This window comes from Panthera onca, chromosome E1 (genome assembly GCF_046562875.1).
Source record: "Panthera onca isolate mPanOnc1 chromosome E1, mPanOnc1 haplotype 2, whole genome shotgun sequence".
NCBI lineage: Eukaryota > Metazoa > Chordata > Mammalia > Carnivora > Felidae > Panthera > Panthera onca.
Genome location: NC_138352.1, coordinates 37398126 through 37424932, shown reverse-complemented (window position 1 = coordinate 37424932; position 26807 = coordinate 37398126). Strand labels below are relative to the sequence as shown.

The 26807-nt window shown below is 52.7% G+C and overlaps 1 protein-coding gene across 4 annotated transcripts in view; it reads right to left on the bottom strand.

Moving 5' to 3' along the window:
• The window catches only part of RHBDL3 (rhomboid like 3), a 50643-nt gene that overhangs the window by 11339 nt on the left and 12497 nt on the right, over positions 1–26807 (bottom strand). For 3 of the 4 annotated variants that reach the window (XM_060646706.3, XM_060646709.3, XM_060646708.3), the window contains 5 exons: positions 22059–22217; positions 17929–18153; positions 14596–14744; positions 12162–12274; positions 6567–6667 (listed from right to left, as the gene is read on the bottom strand). In XM_060646706.3, coding sequence (XP_060502689.1) covers positions 6567–6667; positions 12162–12274; positions 14596–14744; positions 17929–18153; positions 22059–22217 — 747 coding nt within the window. The remainder of the gene's footprint in view (positions 1–6566; positions 6668–12161; positions 12275–14595; positions 14745–17928; positions 18154–22058; positions 22218–26807) is intronic. The other variant, XM_060646707.3, reaches the window with a different exon arrangement.

The following is a 26807-nucleotide window of genomic DNA, read 5'->3' as shown; positions in this document are numbered from 1 at the left end:
CTCTCCTTCAGCTGAGGTCCATACCTCCCTCCCTCAGGCCCTATCTGGGGTCTGTCTTCAAAAGCACCTTCCATATTTTTGGTCTGGCAAGGCCAGCGGTGAGGTGGCTCAGAACTTCTTTCTGGCTAAGGTCTTCATTTGTAAATCTTGGCCAACTCAGTGCCTACCTCAATTACCTACCTCACGGGTTGCGAAGGTAAAATGAATTCATACGTATAGAACACCAAGAACACTGCCTGGCGTGTGGTAAGCGTCACGTAAGTGTCTGACGTGATCATCTAGACCTGAGGCAAAGACAGTGGGTTTGCCCTGCACAGCACCTTTAAACCTTCTGAATGACCTTGGACTAGCCGGGCAGTTTCAGCTTCACCCCAGCGCTCCCCGGGCCAGCCTCGCTTACAATCCCTAACTGGCCCTGAAGGCATTGGAGTTGACCGGCTTGGTCCAGTCACATCTCCCGCACTTTAGCAAAGAAGAAATGGGGAGTCGAGGAGGGCTGGTTCAAGGTCATGGTAAGTTAATGTCGAGGTCACTAGGGCCCTCAGTCCGGGGCTCCATCTGCCCACACTTCTGAGGGTCATGTTCTGTCTGTGCCGTCTGTCCCCACTGGCTGTTGTGTGTCCACCTGCCTCCAAAGCTGAGTGGACGTGGGGAAATGACTCCTCTCCCAGCAGCTGAGGGGTTAAACTCCACTCACCCCTTCCCACCAGCTGCTTCATTTCCCCGCCCCATTATTCCCTCCAAACTGCAGTGAAACAACAGGAGCAAAGCACAAGATCTCCTCGCAGCCAGCCCTGCTGCCCTGCTGCCCTGCTGAGGCTATAAATGTGGTAGTGCCTGCGGCCCCAGGGCACGTGTCTCTTGCAGCCCCTTTTCATGTCTTTCCCTCCCAGAGCCTTGCAGGGTGAGAAAGAACCCCCCCTCAGCAAACAAGGGGGTAACCAGTCCCCTGGGCATCTCGTTCACCCAACCAGTTAGGAGCTCAGAGGCTGGAACCCAGGCGGGAGCTTCCCGGTTTCACCTATCTTGTCAAAAGACCTCAAAAAGACCCAGCACAGGAAAGGGGAAAGCATGACAGACAAATTGGGGACTGATTTCCTGTGAAAGGATTTTTAGTAATGAAATGAACCTTACGACATAGAGATCTCCAGTGTCTTTTAGACAACGCTCTCTCTTTGTGCTTTGACAAGATGGTCCCATTGCAAAAACTGAGATCTCGAACGTTTTAGGGAAGCAGCTATCGTATAGAAGAGAGTGTAAGTAAATATGTCCTACATGGAATCACGGAACTCTGGCCTGTGGGCCCCAGCAAAAGGCAATTAATAAATTATTCAATTATGTGTATCTTAACACATCTAGTCTTTAAACTAAGAAGGCTTGGGGCCTGAGTCGGGTAAGTGTCCCACTTCAACTAAGGTCTCACAGTTTGCGAGTTCAAAGCCTGCGTCCGGCTCTGTGCTGACAGCTCAGAGCCTGGAGCTTGCTTTAGATTCCGAGTCTTCCTCTTTCTGCCCTCCCTCCCTTGCTCACACTCTGTCTCAAAAATAAATAAATATTAAAAAAAATTTTTAATAGGGGTGCCTGGGTGGCTCAGTCGGTTGAGCGACCGACTTCGGCTCAGGTCATGATCTCACATTTGTGAGTTCCAGCCTCGTGTCGGGCTCTGTGCTGACAGCTCAGAGACTGGAGCCTGCTTCCGATTCTGTGTCTCCCTTTCTCTCTGCCCCTCCCCCACTCATGCTCTGTCTCTCTCTGTCTCAGAAATAAACATAAAAAAAATTTAAAAATAAAAAATAAAAAAAATTTTAATAATAAAAAAATAAACTAAGAAGTCTTGATTGCAAGTTTTTTACGCCATCCGGTTTTTTTGTTGAAATATTTTCTGAACTTAATCCCTTGATGTAAACTGTAAGCTTTTTGGAATTCAGAGTGGGGTTTTTTATAAAGATTTTATTGATTTATTTACGTAGTTTATTTATTCTGAGAGAGAGAGAGAGAGAGCATGCGCACGCACATGAGCAGGGCAGGGGCAGGGAGTGAGGGAGACAGAGAATCCCCAGCAGGTTCCTCACTGTCAGTACAGAGCCCGACATGGGGCTCAATCTCATGAACTGTGAGATCACGACCTGAGCTGAAACCAAGAGCTGGACGTTCAACTGACTGAGCCACCCAGGTGTTCCAAGATTTTATTTTTAAGTAATCTCTACACCCAACATGAGGCTCAAACTCATGACCCTGAGATCAAGAGTGTCATGCCCTACCAACTGAGCCAACCAGGCACCCCTGGAACCCAGAGAGTTTTCATGAAAAACAAGACATGCTTTCATTTAAGGCAGAATCCCTCACTTAGTCCTGAGAACAGAAGTGTTGAACACTTTTTCTGTTTTGTATATGATGTAAAAGGGACACATTTTCTAATTGCTCCTACAGATAACAGGCAAAATTGATAAACACAGAAAATTATACGTATTCAAGGATATGTAAACACACATCCAGACCCACACGCGATCCCCCAGCTGTGTGGTGATTTGCCACATGGAAAGCATTTTCACATCCACCGTTTTCACTCTCCATGTCTGTCTCACAACTACCTCGTAAAGAGGGGCTGCAGATGAGGGAACGGAGACCCTGAGAAGTGAAGCAACTCACAGCTTTTAAGATGGTCGGTCCAGTACTCACGTCTAGATTCTCTAACTAGCATGCTGTTTCTCCCGTCCGTTCTGACAAGGTGTTTCGCTGCACACACACACGCAGGCACACACACACACACACACACACACACACACACTCACACACAAGTCTTCATTTGGGAATTCAAAATTCTAGCATACCTATTAGATGGAAATTGCCAATGTTTAAATGCTTCTGACCCACAGAAATGGCCAATGTATAGGGTTCGTGCTAATGCATCTCTCAAGTGCTGGGCGCTGAGCTAATTTGGGTAAAGGCGGCCTCTTGTTGAAAGGAAACCAACCTTTCTAATGAGAAAACGAGGTTTGTTTCACCATCAGATAAGCATCACACAACTTTCTAGGGAAAGGCTACCATATGTCATGCTCCGGGGACTGCGACGCTCCCAATTGGCCGGCGAAAGCCACGTCCTTCTAGAAGGGTAGTGGGCTCTCGGATGGGACTGCTCATCTCCACCACAACAGGCCATGGGCTACTTGCCAGAAAGAAGTGTAAACGGGAACAAAACTGCTTTCACACCTCCCTCCTCGAGCCCCATGCCCCACCCCGTGGTTCTTGGGGTGATCTGCCCTCACCATGGGAACTTTGGGGCCCCAGGGTTGTTTCCCATGCTGCAGGGAAGGGGGTGGAAACAGGGCCTCTCTATGAACTGTTTATTTCTTCTTAGTTGTGCTTGTCGGTCCCCTCACCCATGTACACATCTTGGGGCGGGGGGGGGGGCGGGGAGAGGAGGGGAGTTTGTTAGCATTTCCATCCCCTCCAGAAGGGAACTGGGGCAGGAGGAGGGGGGAGCGGCGGAGGTGGAATCCAGAGAAAAAGCTGTGTCTGGGGAAAGCTGTGGCACCGATACAGAATGACCCATTTAAAAGGGTTGTGTGAGGCAGCCCTGTGCTGTCAGGATCTTCAGCGGACCGGGCCGTGTGTGTGTGCGTGCGCACGCACACGTGTGTAAGTTCACGTGCACACACACACACACACACACTCGCACGTCCACGCAAGCTTTCCTACACCTGCTGTGTCTCTTCAGGTGCTCACGTGAAGTTGCCAAAATTCAGATGAGTAGTAAATGTCGTTGGCGTCTGTCGGTCCATCTCTCCCCCCACCCTCCTCTCCTTCCCTCTGTCCCTCTGCCGCTCGCTCACTCTCTCTCTCGATGTACAAAGGGGACTTTGGTGAAAAGAAAAGGGATGGTGTGTTGAGCCTGGCAGGTGACAGTGACAATAAATAATAAAGAAGAAATGGGAGAATTTAGGAACTCCAGACGTTGTAACAGCATTCACACATCCTCCACGTGGGTGAAGACAGTGACAGAGGAGGGAGGTGAGAACAGGAGGACCCTGGGGGGAAGCGATGCCGTTTCTAGACACTACTCATTCCTTCTTTCCTTCCTTCATTCAAAATTTAGTTGGGGGTGGGAGGAGGGCGCCTGGCTGGCTCTGTGGGTGGAGCATGCGACTCTGGATCTCGGGGTTGTAAGTTAGAGCCCCACGTTGGGGGTACAGATTACTTAAAAAAAACAAACAAACAAAACCAGGGCATCTGGGTAGCTCAGTCAGTTAAGCGTCCAACTCTTGATTTCGGCCCAGGTCATGATCTCGGGGTCATGGGACTGAGCCCCGCATGGGGCTCCGTGCTGAGCGTGCAGCCTGCTTGGGATTCTCTCTCCCTCTCTTTCTGCCCCTCCTCTGCTTGCACACGTGTGCGCTCTCTCAAAATAAACATTTTTTTTAATCTTAAAAAAAATTTACTTGGCACCACCTGCCATTTGGCCAGCCCTGGGCCAGGCACCGGGGATGAGTAGAACCTGGGCCTTCCCTGGTGGGCATCAGGCCTGCAGGGCCGCTCCCGGTGACTCCTCCTCCCGACTGCCTGTAAAACAAGAACTTTGGCCTCCTCTGGGACTATCAGACGGATTCCTATTTCTCTCCTTAAAGACTCTGTCTCCATTCAGGGTCCAACCCTGGCCTCTTCTTGGAGGAGGAGGGAGTTAACCTTTATATTGAATAGGTTATTTTCACCTTATCTCATTTATCAATATCATCTCATTTCACAGATGTAGAAACTGAGGCACAGCGCAGTTAAGTAATGTGCCCAAGGTGCCTCTTTGGGAAGTAAGTAGCCAGGACTCAGATCTGGGCTGACTGGCTCCGGAGCCTGGGCTCTCAGCTAGTATGCTAGAATCCCCTTCAGGAGGGGCATGTCTGGCTCAGTCGGCAGAGCGTGTGACTCTTGGTCTCAGGGTTGTGAGTTCGAGCCCCATGTTGGGCGCAGAGATGACTTAGAAAACAAAAATCTTAAGAAAAGAATGCCCTTCAGGAAAAGGCAAAAAAGAGCCTGGGAAAGGAATGGCCGTGTCCCGACACTGTGAGAGGCTGGTGTAAGGGAATGACACCTGAGTGGCTGTCAGGAAGTATGGGTTCAAGTCCCGACTTGCCACAATCTTCACTGTGACTGTGGACAAATCATTTAACCTCTTAGAGGCTCCTTTCCTTTTTGAGAATTTTGCTGAGATCCCTTTACTTTTAATCATCTGTGACAAGCAATGAATTACAATTACGATGCATGCTAGTGGTCAAGGATTGTAATACTCTTTAAAGTTGTCTTTTTTAAATTTTTATTATTTTTCTTAAAGTTTATTTTTTAAAATTCCTTTCGCGTTTATTTATTTTGAGGGAGAGACAGACAGAGTACGAGCAGGGGAGGGACAGAGAGAGAGGGAGACACAGAATCTGAAGAAGGCTCCAGGCTCTGAGCTGTCAGCACAGAGCCCGATGTGGGGCTTGAACTCATGAACTGTGAGATCATGATCTGAGCCGAAGTCGGACACTTAACCGACTGGGCCACCCAGGCGCCCCTTAAAGTTTATTTATTTTGAGAGAGAGAGTGAGAGAGCAGGAGAACGGTAGAGAGAGAGGGAGAGAGAGAATCCCAAGCAGGTTCTGCACTGTCAGCATGGAGCCCAATGTGGGGCTGGAACTCACGAACCGAGAGATCATGACCTGAGAGGAAATCAAGAGTCGGTGGCTCAACTGATTGAGCCACCCAGGTGCCCTTTTTCAATTATTTTTTTAATATCTGTTTGTTTAATTTTTTTTTAATGTTTATTTATTTTTGAGACAGAGAGAGACAGAGCATGAACGGGGGAGGGGCAAAGAGAGAGGGAGACACAGAATCCGAAACAGGCTCCAGGCTCTGAGCCATCAGCACAGAGCCCGACGTGGGGCTCGAACTCACGGACCGCGAGATCATGACCTGAGCCGAAGTCGGACGCTTAACCGACTGAGCCACCCAGGCGCCCCTCTGTTTGTTTGTTTTGAGAGAGAGTGAGAGAGTGGGGGAGGGGCAGAGAGAGAGAAGGAGAGAGAGAATCCCAAGCAGGCCCTGCACTGTCAACGTGGAGCCCAATGCGGGGCTCAAACTCATGAACTGTGAGATCATGACCTGAGCCAAAATCAAGAGTTGGGTGCTTAACAGACTGAGCCACCCAGGGACACCAAACATTGTCTTTCTTTTTTAAAACTAAGCTCTAGTCCCAACGTGGGGCTTGAACTCACGACCCCAAGGTCAAGAGTCGCAGGCTCTACTGACGCAGCCAGCCAGGCACCCCTACTGTAACACTTTTTAAAGCTGAACGGGAAAGGGGTAGCATAGGGAAATGGGTAATTTCATAGGCAAGAAGGAAAAAATACGAATCGTATATGGAAGAGCCCCATTTGACATCAGCCTGCAAAAAGTGAGGTGTCAGTGAGCCCTCCTACCAGCCAGGTCTGCCTGGCATTTCTGGGCCTGAGCCGGGAAGTCGAAGAAGATCCCCGGCGAGGACTGACATGCAGAGGGGAGGCCGAGATAGGCATGTTGGGACAGCAGGTGCTCACCATCACGATGTTGGCCAGATGGGCAGAGACGAGTGCATACACCCCTCCAGAGGAGCCCACAACTGGTGCAGTCATGTCAGCCACAGACACCGCCAAGGACCCTGGTACAGAGAGACATCAGGAATTCAAGGGTGCTGGTGCGCACTCCCCGCGCCTGCCCCAGGCCCTCACACGCAGCAGCCTTGGGGGGTAAGACCCCAGAGCAAAGGCTCCATCTCTTCCTTTCATCCGGTGTCGCCCTGGGGCCTCCTAGAAGCTTACATTCATGGCTTGAAAGAGCCATCTGATTCGAACTTCTTTTACAGAAGACCCAGTGGAGGGAAGGGACCACCTGCCTGTCACTGCAACTCTGTCCCGCTTGGCGTTACCTCGGGGCTCTGAGCGATAACAAACGGTAGCAGTACTTACTGCAGGGTCAGCTGCCACGCGTGGGCCACCGTGTATGGCGCGCTGGCCATGCGTTTCACTTACATCGGCCCGTTTAACCCCCGAGGCCGCCCTTTGAGGAGGGTGACAGCAGCCTCAATGCAGAGGTGAGGAGGCTGAGCCCAGAGTCACTGGTAGGAAGGGCTGCAGCCAGGATTTGAGTCCAGCTTTGCCGACACAAAGTCCACGCTCGCGGCCTCAACGGCAGCCACTCCCCGAACTGGTACAGACAGAGGTCAGCCTCCACCCTCCACCATCGCTCCAGAGCATTTCTCTGCTCAACGGCATCTAGAAACCCGCTTGGCTTCACCTCCGACCTCCCTCCCTCCGGCCGAGTGACAAAAGGCCAACAGAATCTCCAGACTGGGGGTTCCGCTGGAGGAAAAATGTCCTTGAAAAGTCCCAAGGAAGAGAGAGAGATGATGTCATACCCTCTGGGGGGAGAAGGGGGTAGACTTTTGGTCTGGGGGATGACAAACTTTTGTGCTGGAAGGGAAGCTGGGCAGAGAGGAGAAGGGAAATGTATTGTTCTGGTCTCATTTAAGTGTGATCAATGCTTTGGCTTCCAGGGAAGGACACGAGAGACTAAAAATAACCAGGAGGTAGAGCCCAGGGCTCAGAGGCTGAGGTGGCTGGCCTGGGTGAATGCGCAGAAACCACCACTGGAAAATGCCCGCAGGCTCAGGAGCCAATTAGCCGCTGCCTGGGTGGAGACGGGCAGAAGTGCCAAACTGCAGGCTCCACACAAGTGTAGGGTCCGCTACTTAGGAGGAGGCTGGGCTTAACCCGGGAACCCGGGCACCCGACACACCTGGGCATCGGGAGCCCCCAGAACATCATCCACCTTCTCCCCCCTCTCTGCCCCCTCAGACCTCTCTCAAGGCTCCTCAGCTCGCTGGGAGATCCCTATGGCAAATTCTTGGTCTCAAGGGGGATGTGATCTCCCAGGAAAAAGCACTGTCATGAACCTAGAACTCCCAAGTCCTTCTCCCCTCCCAGGGTGACTATAAATCTTTCTTCTCCCCTTTCATGCCTTCCCTCTGGCTTTAATTAGGTATTGATCTATTGTCAGGTCTTTTTTTTTTTTTTTTTTTACTGCCTAGCCAAGGGGTCAGCCATATATAACAGAAAAAAAAAAAAAAAATCCCAGGGTGGCAAACAGACAGGCAGTGGGATCTGCATGACAAAGGATTCCCACGCTCTCTGGGCAGGGCCCGCAAGGAAGGCTGAAGGCTGCATTGCGGGGCTGTGGAGGGCTGGCTGCTGGAGACGGAGCCGCTCATTAATTACCGCGTGGACAGAGGAAGCCCCAGCCTCCCTGGGCTGGCCTCTTTCCTCTTGCAGGCCCAGCTTCTGCTCTGTCGGCCTCCCGGGTGCGGGGGGATCCGCAGCGGTAGGGAGGCGGTGGGGAAGGCCCCAGGGTCCAGCCTCCCCACCCTGACCTTTCTCTCACCCTACCCATGGAGAGGGGTCCACGACCCCGGGGTCAAGGGTCAATTTGGGATTGTGGCAGGAGTCTGGAATGGGGGCGTGGCTGGCTAGTTGCGTGACCTTGGGCACAGCCCCTGCATTCTCTGGGCTTCAGCTTTCTGTGACATAAAGAGGTCTAAGGCTTACCAACTTCTGAGCAGTGAAACCCTCTTTTCAAAGGAAACCTTACCCACACCCCTACCCCCATGGAGCAGAGCGCAGAGAGCCTATGGCTGAGTGGGGGTGGGGTCTGGGGAGTAAAATTTGGCAGCCACTGGAGGGGACCTCAAGAGTTCCTTCCAGATCAGAGAGATTCAACAGCCCGAGATTCTGGGATCCAGGATCTGAGGTTTGGATCCTGGTTCTAGAATCCCGAAAGTAACAATCTGGACTCACCGGTCCTCCTTGTATGGCAGAAAGATTTCCTCAAGTGGCTGCAGGTTAGCCCTGGACTAGAGGGACTGGGAACAAGGGCATGCATACATATCAATATAGTAATAAAGGTCATCCCGGGGCAGGAAGCCTGGGCCACGCAGGATTCCGGACAAGCTGTGTGGAACCTAGCCTCGTGGATGACAGTTCCATAAGGCCAGTATGAATGCCCCAGACGTCATGGGGCAGAGGATGGGGATAGAATGGCAAGATGGAGTGAAACGCACCTCTGCACAGGCCAAGGGACCAGTTCTAGTTGGACTGTGAACTCTTTTGAAAAAGTTCTGGGTCCACACCAGCACGCAGATAAATTGGTGACTTTATCATAATGCACAGCTGCGATAATGTTAGCCTGAAATAATTTAAAGCAGGTGTTTTCCAACGTCTCCCTTGGCCATTAAAACAAAAAAATCCAAATAGAAATCAGCAGAACATCTACCTTTGAGCAATATAACTTTATTTATGTATGTATTCTCTCCTTTGTTCTACAAATATTTGCTGCTTAACATATGCCAAACCCTGAGTTAAGTCTCTGGGGATGCACACGTGGTGTATCATCTATATAATCTATAAGAAAAGCTGGGTGGAGCCCTTGAAATACTGGTTTTTAAAGTACCTAAATTTTAGCCACGTGATAGTTAGCTAGAAGCAAGAGACACGTCAGCCTCAAGCATTGGTTAGAAGCATGGGGCTCCCACTCACTCCTAGTACTTCCCTCGTCCTTCTAAGAAAATTATGCTAGTCGTTTCACCTCTCTGAACCACCTGTGACATGGGAGTGACGGTACCCACCTCATAAGATTTGTCAATACAGGAAAAACGTATGTGCATCCTGTATCACAGGCCCAGAGTATCGGATGTGCTCAGCAGAGGTTGCCTGTCATTGCTACAAAATGTGATGGCCTTGTCTTTGCAATATTTTCATTGGGCAGGAGCTAAATGGTGGGGTCTGATGTCTATTAAGACCTCTCTGGGTGGGGCGCCTGGGTGGCTCAGTTGGTTCGTGTCCGACGCACCTTCCCCTTGAGTCATGATATCACAATTCGTGAGTTCGAGCCCCACATCGGGCTCTGAGATAACGGCACAGAGCCTGCTTGGAATTCTCTATTTCCCTCTCTCTCTGCCCCTACCCTGCTTGCTCTCTCTCTCTCTCTCAAAAATAAAAACATTAGAAAAAAAAAAAAGACCTCCCTTGGTTTCTGACAATAAATAACATGCACAAGGACAAGGCCTGCCTTCTGGTTCTCATAACATACGGTAGTGGTTTGAAGCACAGCCTTTGGGGTCAGGCAGCCTGGGTCTGGGGCCAGTTCCACCACTTACGGCTAGGTCTTCTCGGGCAAGTCCCTGAGACACCCTAAGGCTGTTTCTGCACCTGCAGCAAGGGGAGAGTAATAGTACTTGCCTCGAGGGGTTGCTTGCCTGCACATGGCTGACACTTGCTAACTACTGGCTATCCGGTCAGGGTCTGGCTGGCTGTGAATGAAGCCGCCTCTCTGAGCTGGGATGCACACAGAGTAGACAGGGAAGGAAGGGGTGCAGGCAGATCAATCAACTCAGTCCAGAAGATCAATGACATGATTTATGGTGACCAGAGTGACCTCTGGTCTGAATCAATGCCTCAGATGGAATAGTACATGTTGTTTGCTTTATGATACAGCCCCACCCCTTCCTGTCTGGTTGGCAAGGATCCCTTCTGTCTGTGCACCATCCCACTCTGCACCGGGGTCACTGGGGAGTGACACCTGCACTGCCTTCCTGCTGGGTGTCATCAGTTTGGGTGAGGCCTGAGTCATCTTGAATCTTACTTCCGTCTTCTGGGTTATTGGCACTCCCATCTAATTGACTGCTAACTGCAAGTGTTATGAGTGTCTTTCCTGTTCCTCGCCATTAACCATCTGGGTCTCTGGGTATGTAGGTATAGAAAATGTGGCTATGAATCTCCAGATGTCAAGACTCGGGGACTGCGTGGGTGGCTAAGTCTGGCACACAGAGATCCTCATTAGACCTTTGCTAAAGGATGTGGAAGGTGCTGGATGCTGGGGAAACTCATGTGGGTGCTGTCCGAGGTGGCCAAGTTTTCACCCGCAGCACACAGAGAAATGAAGAAGGTGAGAGGCCAATCTCCCAAGCTGAGGGTTCCTGAACTAGCAGACCAGCCTCCAATGGGTGAGTGGGGTGGGACCCTTCCCTCTTGGATTCCTGAAGCCACCTCAGTTACTCCCAGGGTCACTATCTGCTCATTGTTTACAAGGTCAATGCCGCCCTGCTCTCCTGATGACAACTTTAATGCCACTCAGAAAGGATTAAGATCTTACTTAAACATACACACAAAGCTCCCTTGGGCACAGCTGTCAAGGTGAAGAGCTGAGGCGGCAAACCTTGTTAAAAAAAAAAAAAAAAAAAAAAAAGAAGAAGAAGAAGAAGGAGGAGAAGGAGGAGGAGGAGGAGGAGGAGGAGGAGGAGGAGGAGGAGGAGGAGGAGGAGGAGAAGCAGCAGCCAGCTATAAGGTTGGAAACATCACGAGGGAGATCCCTCTGTTCAGAAACCCGGTTGGTGCAGACTCTTTCTGCAGAAATGCAGTCTGCTCTCCCCGGCTCACCCCAGCCAGCCTAACCTCCCTCCAGGGAAGGAGAGGGGGCGTCCCACTGGCCACAGGGCCGGCCATCCTCAAGGTCATGGTCCTTTGCCGTGTGAACAGAGTCAGCTAGGGCCCCAGTCTCCTCCAGCTGGCGTGAGTGCTCACTACCTCTTAGGCCAGACCTGCTTCCTGTCAGCAGGGGGTCAATCAAGGGGACAGGTGTAGGCCTGGTGGGTGGGCCTGGCTCCACCCACACCTTGGATGTCCCTACAGGGATCTTACTGTGCCTGTGCAGTTTATATGGCACTGTTACTCCATTTGTCACCTCACTCCACCCTCCTAACACCCTACAGGCAGATCTTATTAGTTCCCTCCTAAAACCTAATGGGGCCAAGAGAGGTTAAGTAATTTCCCCAAGCTCACACAGCTACAACATGGCAGTATAAAGACAGAAACCCCGGTCAATCTGCCTGTTCCACATCCTGTGGTCTCCTCCCCTTGCCATCACATGCCTCCCTCTTTGGATGGTAGTCCCCTTTCCAGAGGAGGTTTGCTAACCCTGGTAGTTACGAGCCTTGGCGATGGGAGTCCTGCATTGCTGGAGGCTGGGGGCTTGCCCAATCCCATGGGGTCTCCCAGCCACCCTGGGGAAGTTTACCCCTGTGGACTTGCAGCCCACCTGCCTACCTGCCACAACGCCAGCCACGTAGACAAGCCCAATGCGGGTTGCTCCGTGCACCATCTCCAAGGGCACCCCTACCAGGAGCTGCAGCACCACGTTGAGTCCCAGGTGTTCTATCCTGTACAGAAAGACCACTCCATTCATACACTCATTCATTCATTCATTCACTCACTCATTCATTCATTCAACAAACACTGTATGCCAAGATGCTGGGGATCCAGCAGGGAATAAGACCTATACCTACCTTGAGGAGCTCATGGTCTGGGTCTAAGGGACAGGAATTACAATGCAGACAGGTCGTCTTGGAAACAGCATACCTTGCCTGCCACCTGGGACAGGAAGGAACAGTGCAGGGCCTGGGCAGTGCTTGGCAATGCCTGCACCTGCCATAGTGAGAAGGCGCCTCACCACAGTTAAGATCCAGCAAATCCATCCATTCACATATGAGAAGCCAAGACTCAGAGAGGGACACTGACTGGCTTACAGTCACACAGCCCGGGTTCCTGATGGGCAGAATCCGCTCCATTCACCAGGCCACGAAGTTACTCTGGCTCACTACACATTTGTAAGAGCTACTGATGTTCAAAGAGAAAGATGTTTTCAAGACAAGTGCAAGCATTAGAGGGGCGCGTGGGTGGTTCAGTCAGTTAAGCATCCAGCTCTTGATTTCGGCTCAGGTCATGATCTCACGGTTCGTGAGATGGAACCCAAGTCCGGCTCTGTGCTGACAGCATGGGGCCTGCTTGGGATTCTCTCTCTCCCTCTCTCTGCCCCTCCCTTGCTCACTCTCTCGCTCTCTCAAAAATAAATAAATAAACATTAAAAAAAAACAATTGTAAGTATTAGAGATATCTCTTAGAACTTAATAATTCAAAGTTATCCCTTAAAATATCATGAAATCCCTTAAAATCCCATTCTACCCAACACTCAGGGTTGGGTTTTCTTACCCTATGAATACTTTCCTTTTTATACTATCATACATCTACGACCAGATCTTGTTGCTAACTGGTGTGTAGCCGAATACCTATGTTATTGGAAAAAGTTGTAATGTTACTCTTGCTATATCAATGTGTGCTTTCAAGTTTACAAAGCACTTTAACATCCACTGTCTCACGTAAATTGAGCCTACAGCATCTGCACAGCTTCCTGGAGATGTTTAAGTTATAGGGTAACAGAGCACATCACGAGGGGTCTGGACCTTGGCCTGGGTCACAGCCCTGGTCCTGGTCTGCAAGGCCCTGCCTGGAGACTAATCACTGTGCCATGTTGGGCACACGTGAGCACCTGTCTACCCAGGAGGGCACCTGCAAGGTAGCTCAGACAGATGGGGCTCTGTTCTACACTCCTATCATGCCTGGAATCTTCCAGCCCTGACTGCCAGCTGAAGGGTTAGAAGTGTCAGACAAACGCACTGGAAAAGAGCCGGATGCGAGCATCAGATTCATAGAGAGACTGCAGAGGTTTTCCGGTCCTGTCTTCTTGGTTTACAGGCAAGAGCCTGAGACTAGAAGACACCCGGTGAGGGGAACTCAGGGCTCCTGCATCCCAATCCAAACTCCTTCCTCTCTACCGCACTGGATTCACTGGTCCAGAGTGGGCCCCTGGATCATAGGTCACCTTGCTGGGCTCATCCCAGATGTTGGCCAGCTGTCCCTATCTCCTGTCGGCTGCAGCGCCAGCCGAGAGCCCCTCCCTCCCTCAAAATCACAGACCTAGAAACTCCTCCAAGGGCTCTCCCAGGCAGGCACTGAGAAAGGCCTGAGGCCACCACTATGGGCCTCAGCTAAGAGCCTCTGTGCACTGTCCACTTTGGCCTCCAGGCTTTTAGCTCCCAGAGGCAGAGAATGCACACAGAGGCTTTGGAGGCTTTTGTCCATTCTTGTTCCTCACCCCAAAAGATCAAGGAAGGCCAGAGGTCAGTCCTGGAAATAAGGCAGCAGTCTTACCCACTGTGGAGTCACAGTCTTGGGCAGCCTGGGCAGGGAATCCCATCAACAGATACTATAATTATTGCTAGAATTCCTCAAAAAGACTCTCACCACCTATGGAGACCACCTTGGGAGAAAGGCGCTTTCAAGAAACCTGTCCTTTATTCCACTTCTGGGGGCACTGACACGCACACAGTTTATGGATCATGAACTTGATAGCTAACACTTCCCTTTTTGCTTTGGCCACTAGGAAGCTCAGAACGAACTTGTAACCTACATTTGTACCGCTTTCACTGTGGGCTTAAACTTAGCATTTTCCTCCATCTATTTCCCCTTTTCCATACTGTGTCAGGAATGAACTATCTTCTGGTATTAGGTAAGTTTCAAGGAGCCACCTCAAACCCTGTGTCCAGGAAGATAAAAACAAACTGAAACATTTCCTTCTAGGCTCTCTGGACCTCTTGTTTTCCTATGGGGACTCTAGCCAGAGCGAATGAAGGCAGGCACTCACCCCGCGTGCATGAAGATGTACGTCAGGTAACGCCATGCCTGCGCACGGAGCTGTGGGTGGTAAACCAGCGAGTTCTTCAGGTATCGCGGATGGGTTACCTGCAGCACGAATTGACCCAGCGCCACTCCGTTGTAGAGGAAAAAGGCAACCTGGATGAAAACAGAACGGCAGGGGCCTGTTACTAGACGCGAAACTGGCCAGGAGCCCCTCTGGTGCTAACGTTCGGAATCCCCTGCAGGAACTTGTCACTTTTCCTCCTCGGAGAATGAGGGACAGCCCCTGTGGCCGGCACCCTGCCTAGCTCTCGGCCACCTCTCACCCCACTTCGGTTTGGTTATTTTGTGTTAAATGGTCACGTGGGCTCTGCCCACACCTTCTCGGTGAGAGGCGGGAAAGGCTTGGGGGGGGGTTTCAACTAATTGCAGCAAAAACTTACATACCCCTTTGGGGGAAGAGGCAATTCTACACAAGGTGATTTTTTGAATTGCGGTAAAATACGCATAACATAAAATGTACCACCTTCATCAGTTTTCAGCATACAGCTCAGTGGCATCCAGTGTGTTCACGATGTTGTGCAGCTGTCAGTGCCACCATCCACAGAAGTCTTGCAAAAGTGAAACTCTGTCTCCATTAAGCACCAGCCCTGGCAACCACCATTCTACTTCGTCTCTATGAATTTGACTCCCCTGGGTGCCTCATCTAGGCGGACTCACACAGGTAGCTGGCTTATGTCACTTAGCATGATGTCCTCAAGATTCACTTATGTTATAGCATGTGTCCAAATTTCCTTCCTTTTTTAAAAAATTTTTTAATGTTTATTTTTGAGAGAGAGAGAGAAGGACAGAGACAGAGCGTGAGCAGGGGAGGGGCAGAGAGAGAGGAAGACACAGAATCCGAAGCAGGTTCCAGGCTCTGAGCTGTCAGCACAGAGCCTGACACGGGGCCTGAACCTATAAGCCATGAGATCATGACCTGAGCTGAAGTTGGACGCTTAACCAACTGAGCCACCCAAGCACCCCATTCTTTTTTTTTTTTTTTTTTTTAACATTTATTTATTTTTTGGGGACAGAGAGACACAGAGCATGAACGGGGGAGGGGCAGAGAGAGAGGGAAACACAGAATCAGAAGCAGGCTCCAGGCTCTGAGCCATCAGCCCAGAGCCCGACGTGGGGCTCGAACTCACGGACCGTGAGATCGTGACCTGAGCTGAAGTCGGACGCTTAACCAACTGAGCCACCCAAGCACCCCATTCTTTTTTTTTCTTTTTAATGTTTATTTGTTTTTGAGAGAAAGGGGGAGCACAATCGGGGGAAGGGCAAGGGGAGGGAAGGAGAGAGAGAGACAGGGGGAGAGAGAGAGAGAGAGAGAGAATCTGAAACAAACTCTGAGCTGTCAGCACAGAGCCTGACACGGGGCTTGAACCCACAAACCATGAGATCATGACCTGAGCCGAAGTCGGACGCTCAACCGACTGAGCCACCCACGTGCCTTTTTTGTTTTCTTAGAGTTTATTTATTCAAGTAATCTCTACACCCAACGTGGGGCTTGAACTCATGACCCTGAGACAGAGTCGCAAGCTCCTCTGACTGAGCCAGCCGGGCATCCCTGGGATTTTCAGTCCTACAGTAAATGGCCCCAATTTGCGTGTCTCTTTAAGACTCAGGTCGGCTTCGAAATTTTCTTTTGTTCTCACCCATACTGCCAGGTGGTCAGCAGGTTGTAAACCAGGTATGACAGCCAGGTTCTTACTCCCTATTGCTGGCTGGTTGTGGGCCCCTTCTAGTAACTTCCCACCACGTCCCTCCCATTCCCTGTTATGGACCCAGGAAACCAACTTACTGAAACTATATGTAAAACGAAAGCTTTGGGCTTTAGTACAAATACTCTGAAACAGTTATTTCAGCATTTTCTTCTTGATTGGTGGTTTGAGTTTACAGAGCTGCAGTTTCTGGAAATTTGAAACCAACCTGGACGCCTCTGTGGATGACCTTGGGCAAATTACTTGAACGCTTTGGTCCTTGGTTTCCTCATCTGGAAATGGGGATGCCCACGCTTCCAGGTGGTCATGAGGTTTGAAAGTGCTGAAGCACAGGAAGGGCCAGCTGTGCGTGTCATGTACTCAGCGAATGAGGCTGTAATCGGTGTGGGGTTCGGGCTTCCTGGGCGGGACCTGTGCCACTCCCAGTGCCCCCATCCCCACCCTCCAGCAGATGGACTCCCCTGGGTTCTCTGGGGAGCCGTTCTGTCCATCTTACATGACACGGGTGGTCTGGCAGCAAATACAGCTCCCAAGGCAGCTCATTATTATTGGTCCTCAAATAGAATTTAATAAATAGACCAACACAGTAAGCATTTGGAGAACGATTCCAAGAATATCTCAGAAACATCGCATCTTCAACATGCGCTTGGATGAAGCCATAACAACAAACAGAGGAGCGCTTGGCCTTGCAGACCAGCTATTCTGATTCAGGAAGAAAAGAAGAAGATCGCCATGGAGCTTAATGATCCTGCCATTTGATTCGGCATCAGCTTTATAGGAACATATGCCGTGGTGGTAATTAGGCCCGTGGCTCTGGAAGAGAAACGGTGCAGACTACGGAACACCATTCAGGAGCTGGGGTTGGGGGCCCAGGGGTTCTAGGCTCAGCAGCCAAAAGAATTCAGAGTCTCTCACACAGGGGCACACACTCAGAAAACGGTACCTTTGGCTTCTACTGCATAAGCAGGAGACGTTTAGAATAACGATAGAGACGGATGATTCCCTAAGGGGAGAATGTTCTTTCAAAATACGTTAAGCCCACATTTACCTGTTCATAAACACTCCCTCCCATATGCATTTTGAGTAATGCTTCTGTAAAGCGCCACCAGGCACTCTTGCGCTAAATAGAGGAGTTCTATGGGAGAAGGAGGCGGGCCTGGTGATCCCTGCTCTACGGGAGGCAGGGGGATGGAGTCCTGGGGGAGCAAACGACTGGTCCACGTTCCTCACCAGGGAGGAACTAAAATAACTTAGTTTTAAGGAGTTAGCCTGGCCAAATCCCCCACGTCAACAAGCTTAGGACATTGTTCTTGTTGCTGCTGTTTTGGTAGGGGGTGGTCATACGGGGATTTTGCTGCAGCAATAATAATCTTCGGAATATCCTTGTGGTCCCGGGGTTCTAACAACACTCACAGGCCCTGTAACACGGCCTGACTGGCAGCTCGGCCTCACCCGCTGCCTTGTGGTGGAGGAGACGCTGCCCTTCCTGTCTTGATCTCAGACACCCTCTTGCCCACCCCCTCCGCGCCCCCCACCCCAGGGCTGGGCAGCCCCTTCCCCACCCTTGTGCTTGCCTCCAGCAGCGTGACCGTGATCATGAACCAGGGCGGGGGGCAGCAGGTGTAGCTGTCGTAGTACCACTTCCGGTCAATCTCCCGGGGCAGGGTCTCGTAGGCCACGTGGCGGATGAGCCGCTGGGAGAGGTTCAGCCCTTTCTCCTCCAGCAGGGCCTTGCTGCAGAGTCGGCGGTTTCCCTGCAGGATGGCCTGGCGGAAGCTGTTGGACCGTTTGTTGCTCATCTGCGTGGGAAACAGGGCAGGGGGAAGGGCTCAGAACTGGGGTCTCGGGGTCTCAGCACGTACCTTGGACCGACCAGGCCTCATCCCACCTTTCTCTTTCTTCTACACTGGGGTCCCACGTGGCAAATGTTCTAAAGCAACTTGTTTTGGGCTCCTTGGATATTCTTAACTAGTCTACCTGTTAGATGAGGACGGTGAACATCCTCATTCTACAAAATCAGAGAGAGGTTTAGGAGTCCAAGTTCAAACTCAGAACCTGTACCCATGATCACCCTACCTTCCTTCCACCCAACTACCCATCATCCATCCGTCACAAGTGAGTGTCAACACATTGCCAGGCACAGAGGACACAATGGTGCTTAAGACAAATAAGAAACCAGCAATCGCAGCTCAGCGTGAAGGCTGCTGGGGGAGCACTCAGGAGGCAGCCCAGCCCTGTCCCACGGTGGTCAGGGAGGGCTTTCTCGAGGAGGGGGTAACTGAGTGAGAACTGAAGGATGAGAAGGAGCTCGAGTCCTTAGAGATGCCAGCTTGGGAAGAGGTGAGCAGCCCTGGTGAGGTAGACCAGTTTGCAGAGAGGTCTCTAGAACAAGAACCCAGAGCTGTGTTTGTGGAAGGTCATCACTCCTGAGTGCCTGGAACGCTTGGTGTGCCAAGGGACTGGTCGTAGAGCCTTGTCTGAGGACCGACCGGCCCTACCGTCCGCAGCCTCAGGCTGCCGGATGCATCCTCACTGGAGTCCTGGCGGCCTCGCTCTGTGGTCAGCCTGACTCCCAGAAACCAGGCGGCCGGTCTTGCTGACTTCTAGGCTCCTGGGGCCTCTGTGGCATCCCACCCGTCCTCCACGACCACACTCCAGATCCTTCTTATGGGGAGATAAAGCTCTCCCAACCCCAGAGCCCACAGGGCTGCCAGGGTAGCTGGGGTGGGGGTTATCAACACATTCCTGGGACTGTGGCCCTATCAGGGAACATTTGGCTAAACCTGATGGCAGAAGCCCAGGGAGGGCTGGCTGGTGAACCAGGCCAGACCAAGGCACAGGGGTTTAAGGTAGAATGAGCCTCTGTCTGCAGCACCCCTCCTCCATTCCCGGGTTCCACGGTCTTTCACTTTCAAAATCTGGCTTAAAGCTCACCCCCTCCAGGAGGCCTTTCCAGATGAACCCTTTCCACTGATCCCCTATTCTCATCCTCTCCATGCCTACAAAGCTTGGATCTGGTTCTTCTCACTGGTGCAGGAATTCTGTAAATGGAGGCAATCTTGGGGCTTCGTGTTCACTGCAAACCCGAGACAGGATCACGTTGTCAAACTGTTTTGTAGCCCCTGTTACCATCCTCTCTCCCAATCCCCAAGTGGGCACAGCACACATACTCACAGCACACCCACAGCCACACCCTGAAGCCGGGCAACGTGGGCTCAGCACGAGCACTGCGCACACACACTCGCCATTCGCCCGCACCCTTGATGTGTCTAGGGCCACCCCGCGTCTCAGGCCTCATGGAGCTTACAAGCAGAGGCACATGTGAATTATTCGGTGCACAGCATTGTCCTCACGTTACGAAGATGAGGACTAAAGCTTGGAGGTGAGTAATTTTCCCAAACACCAGGATTTTCTCCAAAGAGTCAGGATTCAAATCCAGCTACATGTGACTCCAGAGTCCATTTTGTGCCAGTTAGATAAGGGAGCCGCTTCTTCCAGGTGGATGAACCCATTCTAGGCCTTGGTGAACAAAACCCAGGCCGGATTGCAGTCCCCATTCACCTCACTGGCAGGCATCCTTGTACAGTACACAAGCTGCACACCCGTACACGACAACCCTGGCCACCCAGGTGTAATGCAACGTGGCCTGTGCTAGAAGAGAGGCCTGGGCAAAGCACTGTGGGGGCTCTGGATAAGGCGGGTTCATTCTACCTGGGTTGGGTTGGGGAAGGGCCCACAAAGGATGCAGGCGGGTTTAGCTGGTAAAGGAACATTAGAGATAACAAAATCTTTCTAATACTCCAGGTTATTTAATCCTCGCAACAATCCTGAAGAGGGAAGGTATCCTTTGGCTTCATTTTACAAATGAGAAAACACAGGCTCAGAGGATCTTTCTCGGTGAGTGGCAAAGGCAGGGGCAGGAGCAGGACCCAGGTCCTCTCTGGGCACGCTGCCTTACCCAGAGCTCCCCTCCTGGCGAGCCCCCCCTTAGTCCCGGTCTCCAGGCAGCCCTGCTCACACAAATCGAGGCTCTGGCTGGCTGCTCCGGCTTAGAGCGTGAACACAGAAATCCTGACAGTAACAAGCAGTCTGCTGTTGGGGTTCACGCAGAAGACCCACAGATCCTCGGCTGGAGAGAAGCATTTCGTGGGCCCAGCCAAGCCTTCCCTCTGGCCTGAGACTGAGCAGGGCATGTGGCAGTCGTGCTGGCACTCCGGGTGTGGATGTGGATGGGCCCACGCAGGACTGGCCCGAGCCACTGCTGGGCTCCAGGTCACAGGGCTCACCCCCACCACCCATCCCGTGAATCCTGACTCCTCCATTTAGCTCAGCTCCGTCCCCCACCCTCTCGGAGGTCTGCTTTCTGGCTCCACTCTGAACAGCCCTAAAAACCCTACAGCTGCTCCCTGCAATCATGCTACCCTCCGAGCAAAGGCAGGTCTCCATCACCAGGCAATTAAAATAGCCCCAAAGCCTGGACACCCACGTCAGAGAGCTCACCAGGCACAATGGCAGGCACGGGCGGTACTGACCCCCCATCACCGGTGCCTTTGAATTCTAGGAGCCTGGGGGACTTCGCACGAGTCGTTTCACTCTTGCCCTTCCACGGAAGGCAAGAAAAGGGGTGACTATCTTCACTTCACCAACAGGGAAACCGGGAGGAGGCTTCTGGCCTTGTACTGACCCAGCTAGTTCATACAGCTTCTACTCATGTCCTGTCCATTCGCATCCCTGCTGGGATGCTTCCTGCTGAGCCCCCCTGAACGCCATTCCAACCCCACCACAGTGGCCCCCATGACAGCAAAGCAGTACCTCCTACTGAGGGAGAAGTCTCTACTCCAAGACACTGGACCAGTGGGCAGGGCTCACAGGCCGCCTGTCTCCAGCCCCTCCGACTACCCAGGACGGTAGGTACCCAGCCAGCAGGTCTGACGAGGTCTGGCCTTCACCCGAGTGCCCCATTGCTCTCAGCATCCACTCTCCAGCTCTTCTTCTTCCAATGATAACCTCCCACTTCCTACTCCTAGCCCTTCCTCTCCGTGGAACTGACCCCACCCCCAGCTCCATGGGTGGGCACCGATTGGCCTACGTCAATCAACACATCCCACTGACCCAATCTAAGCCAATAGGCAGGAGGAAATCCCAAGCCTTGTGCGGGAACAGAAGTCCCTCTCATACTCTGCATGGTGAAGGCCTGAGGGTGTAAGGGCTGGAACAGCTGCAGCCACTTTGCTGCCACACGGAGAGTCTGGAACTGCCAGGGGCTTCTTTGAGTATGGGCTGACGCTGCAGAAGGCAGAACTGAGTGACAATGAGAAACCAGGTCCTCAGAGATGTCCTTCCACCTTCTGAAGCCTGGACTTTTTCAATGTTACAAGTCAACAGTTCCCTTTAGTTGCCCAAAAAGATATTTGTTTTGTTTTGTTTTTTGAGAGGGAGAGGGCGCAAGTGACCGAGGGGCAGAGAGAGAGAATCCCACAAGGGGCAGAGAGACAGAGGGAAAGGGAGAGACAAAATAGCCCATGTAGGCTCCACACTGTCAGCACGGAGTCGGCAGCGAGGCTTGAGCTCACAAAACCATGAGATCATGACCTGAGCCAAAGTTGGATGCTTAACGGACTGAGCCACCCAGGACCACCCCTGGTCTTCTAAGCCATACACCCAAACAGGTCCCTCCCAGCAGCGAGAGCCCCAGAGTGCTCACCAGGTTGACAAAATCCTGGTAGCCGATCTGCCCATCCGCCTGGCTGTCGGCGAGAGCCAGGAGCACCTCCCGTTTGTGCGGGTCCAGCTTGGAGCTGTGGCTCTCCAGGAGGCTCCGGAACTTGCCTGTGCTGATGTAGCCTGTGTTCCCAGGGTCAAACTGAGGGAGAAGCACACATAGCAGTGGGGTCAGTGGGGCCCTGCAGGTGTCCCACCTCCATTCCCACGCACGGGCTCCTGTCCCCAGCCCTCTGCCAACAGAGGCCCAGGCCGCCTCTGGGATATTTCCAAGGCCCCCAGAGGAAACATCCAAATAGGGCATGGACAACCACTTAAAAGTCCTAGAAGGCCCCAGAGCCCTTGGAGATCGCCCAACCCAACCATCTCGTGCATGGACAGGGAAACAAGCTCAGAAGAGGTCAAGCTCCATCCTGTTCGCCCCTAATCCTGACCCTGGACAAGAGGAAAGCAAGAAGGAAAAGGCAAGAAGGGAAGGAAGATGAGGAACTTCTGGGGTGCGGGCCAGAGGGACTCCAGTGGGGAATGCTGAGGCCCCGGGCCTAGGGAGCAGGGGCCCAGCCTTGCAAATCCTCCTGCACTTGACTGCAGGCGCCTTTCACACCTGCATGCAGGCACACCTACAGCCATACACATGGGCTTCGGTGGGGGCTCCCCAGAGACCCCGTGCAGCTTTGCACCCCCCCTCCCAGGGGTCCCTTTCCACCCTCGTCTCCCAGGGAGACTCCCACTCACCCTGCCCAGCTACTCCGTGCAGTCTCGGGATTCCCCGGGATGCAGCCTGCTCTGGCTGGCTCCCTGCACATCGGACAGACCTCGGGCCACCAGCCCACCCGGCCCTCCACTCTCCTCCCTGAGCCTCTTCACCGGGCTGCTGGGTAACTGGCACCGGCCGCACCGCGTACCCCAGCGTTTAGCAGGAGTCGGGCATGATCGGCACTCAGCAAACATTTCTTGGGTGTATAAATAGTGGGTGTTGGGATGGACAGACAGGTACTGATCTTCCAGGGAAGGTATTATTGGTCTTCTTCGTCTCTCCCAGAAAAGCCCATAGCCTTTCCGTGCCTCTTCCACAGCCCCTCTTTGCTCACAGAGCCGCGCAGGGGTCCCCCGCACAGCACATGCCCTGCTAGAGAATGATGCCAACTGTCTGTCGCCACTGCTGAGAGCTGTCCTGTTCACAGAGTGCTTCCCCACACGAATTCGCTGTGCCTACACATGCTGTGGTGAGCTGCTTAGATTTTAGAAAGCAAACAGTGGGCGTCCGTGTGTGCGCGACAGGGGAGTCCAGGTGACCAAACCCACATTTACCCCTTTTTTTTTCATTTTTAAATTTATTTATTTTGAGAGAGAGAGAGAGAGAGAAAGGGCGTGAGCAGGGGAGGAGCAGAGAGAGGGAGAGAGAATCTTAAGCAGGCTCCGTGCTGCCAGCACAAAGTCCGATGTGGGGCTCGATCCCACGACTCTGGGATCATGACCCGGGCCGAAATCAACAGTTGGAGGCTCAACCAACTGAGCCATCCAGGCACCTCTCCCCCTTTTCTAGATAAGGTCAACGGAGACTATTTTAGGAAGGCTGCTCCCGCGTGCAGTACCTCTAAGACAATCCAAGAGAAACAGCCCAGACTCACAAGTCATGGGCTATTTCAATTCTTCCCAGAACTCAACGAGGGAGGACATCTCTAAAGAGGTCTATTTAAAAATCTGCCTGTGTCCCCACCCTGAAGTCCAAATACCAGGTTCCAGGGATGACACCTATTTAGTTCACACCACTGAGTATTTCAGGAAACTCAGCCACTCCCTGCGCCACAAAGATCTTTAAGGATGAAAACACCTAACATTTGCTGACTGTCTCATGGGGCCAAATACCTCTCTAAGCACTTTATGTGTATAATTTCTTTGACCCCCCCCCCCCCCACCATGACACCTTCCTGAAGGAGGTCCTATTACTATACTATCCCCATAGGACAGGGGAGGAAATAGAGGCACAGGGGGATGCACAGAGAGGTTAGACGATGTGCCTGGCAGGCGGTGTTCTCCACCCAAACAGTTTAGCAGCACTGGTAGCCACTGACCTTCAGCCTCCAGGGGCTGCCCTGGAGCAAAAGTGAAGGATCGCTGTGGTGAGAGGAGGGGGAGGAGGGGGCTCTGGGGGTCTCACGGCCCCATCCTAAACAAAGATTTTGAAAGCACGACAGAGCCTCACATAGCAACAGTTCTGACCTCCTTATTGCTCGGCTAGGAAAGTGAGGCCTGGAGAAGGAAAGTGGCAATGACAGGCAGCGAGGGTCTCCTTCTGATGCCTGGGACCCCTTGCATCCCCAAGGGCTGATGCAGGACATCTGACTCGCCAGCCTGGCCTCACACAGGCCCCTTTGTGCTAGGTGGGCTGATGGTAGGGGTGAGGGGTGGAAGCTGAGAAGCAGCCCTGTGTCCTGGGAAAATCCACTCTTCCCCACTGCCACCCGCTATGAGCATTGTGGTGGTGGGGGGGGGGGGGCACTGATATGCTTATAGGATAGAGTCTCTCCTGACATGGTCTGGGGGGAGCAAGCCCTCTCATTCAAGAGCAGTGACACCAATTGCTTCCCAGGGGCTTGGGAGGGCAGTGGGGTGGAGGGGCTGGGATCAGGCAAGGGCCCCTTTCCCTTGTTTCAGCTCCAGACAAAGAACCACCTGCTCCCCAGCTCTCCCTCCCCCTCCAGGGCTCCCTGCTGTTGTCCTAGTGACAGGGGCTGCCCTGTGGCTCTGGGAGCCCCCACCCCCTGCCAGTCCTGCCCCAAGCACATTACAGGCTCCAGACTACTGAGAATGAGCTGGAAACAGGCCGAGTCTTCCTTCTCTGCCAAAACTCTACCTTTCATGCCAGGGCCAGACAAGCCAGACAATGGGGGTCATCACTACCCTAATAACGAGGCCTCAGGGATGAAGAAGGGTGCCTAGCAGGGAGAGAGACACAGGGAAGGGGCTGGCTCCACAAAGGATGCCTTCTGCCCCCCACCTCCACCACCTGGGGAAGAGGACAGCAGAGGCAGACAGTGGGCATGGGGTATGGGGGTGGTGCAGAGAGAGGAAGACAAAGGGAGAAACAGTCACAGAGACCAGACGCAAGCAGAAGGTGGACAGAGGTAGGTCCTGATGCCCCAGGAGAAAGCCGAGGGCTTTGAAAGGAGGCTACAAGGAACGAGGGATCCCACTCTTGTTTCAGCCACTAACTAGTTTATATAATTTAGGGTAAACATCTCAAGCCATAATTGCCCCATCTATCAAGCATGCCTAATGTCCCTTCAGGTTGTAGTAGGTTAAAGCAAACGTGGGGGCAACCACCTTCCAGGGCCGAGGGCTTCACGGACTTGGTGCCCACTTCTACTTGCCTCATTCAGAGCGAAGCAGGGGGCACCCGTGTCAGGGGGCTTGGCTGCCCCTCCTGGGTTCACTTCCTGCCCTTGGGCCTCCCTCAAGGCCAGGTATGGGGGATAAGATCCCTGGTCTGGAGCTTTGGGGAAAATAAACCCTACAAATGCAATTTTCCTTGTTAATAATGTACTGAGGACCCCAAAGCTCCCCCCTGCCATGTGCCCTGTGCCTTGGACTCATCCACTGTTAGCAGTGGGTCGCCTTCTGGATGAGGTCTGGCTGGGTGGGTTCCCGGTGATGGGGGGGCGGGAGGGCTGGTGTGGGGGCCGTGGGGGGCAGTGGCTGTGAAAGGGCTGCAGGCAGGGGCCCAGCAGGCAGCCAGGAGTCAGGAGCATCCTCGCAGCTGCCTCCTGAATAGGGCCCCCAGCACTGCGGAGGGAGGGGGCAGGCCAAGTCCACATTCAGCCTGAGTGGAGGATGCTGGCAGCAGGGGGAGGAGAAAGGCACAGACTGAGAGCTGACCCTCCCACAGGCTCCCCGCCCACCTGCCTCCGCCATGAAAAGAGCTGCCAGAGGCTCCTCAGGGACATTTAATCCCAGCAGCACCCAGCCCTCTGGCCCCTTAATCCCCCAGGTTGCCAGTTTTCCCCAGCCTGGGGCCCCACACATGCTCTGTCATGTACCCTGTCTCCTGCCCTGGATCCCTTCCTGTGCACTTATGACCTAGACTGGGAAAAAGCCTGGGAATCACATCCTGTACCACCTAAGGCTCTTTCCCTCTTTGGGGCAAAGGAGTAGGGGGAGCTTCAAAAGGAGCCCTGCCCCACCTGCTGCGCTGTCTTGGGCAGATCATTAACCACACTGCCTCAGTTTCTCTTCCAGTCACATGGTAGGAACTCTCCCTTCTCAGGGTGATGTAAGGAAGTCCATCCCCATGGCTGCACATATAAGCAAACCATATGCAAATGAGGCTTGGGGAAAGAGAAATCCACAACCCACACAGCACACAGAGGCAGCCAGTCTTCTATCTTTGCTCCGTCAAAGGGCTGATGGGAAATTTGGGATCAGGATGAGGCAGCTCACATGGGAGGGGGTGAGGTCTCTGCTGTCAGGGAGACCCGGGGACATTGGGGAGAAGGGCAGCAGGCCAGGGGATCATAACGTATGGCCCAGCAGAGCTGAAAGGAATCTCTATGGTTCTCAAACTGCTCTGCAGAAACTTAGGGCAACCCCACTCTGAGTTGTTTCCTGGCCTGGCCTTCTGCACAGCACTTGGTTGAACGACAACATGATAGAAGCTACATATGTAGAATGGCTGCTAGGTTTCAGGCACTACCTCATTGAAACCTCAGGTCACCCTATGTCCTGGTTCGGC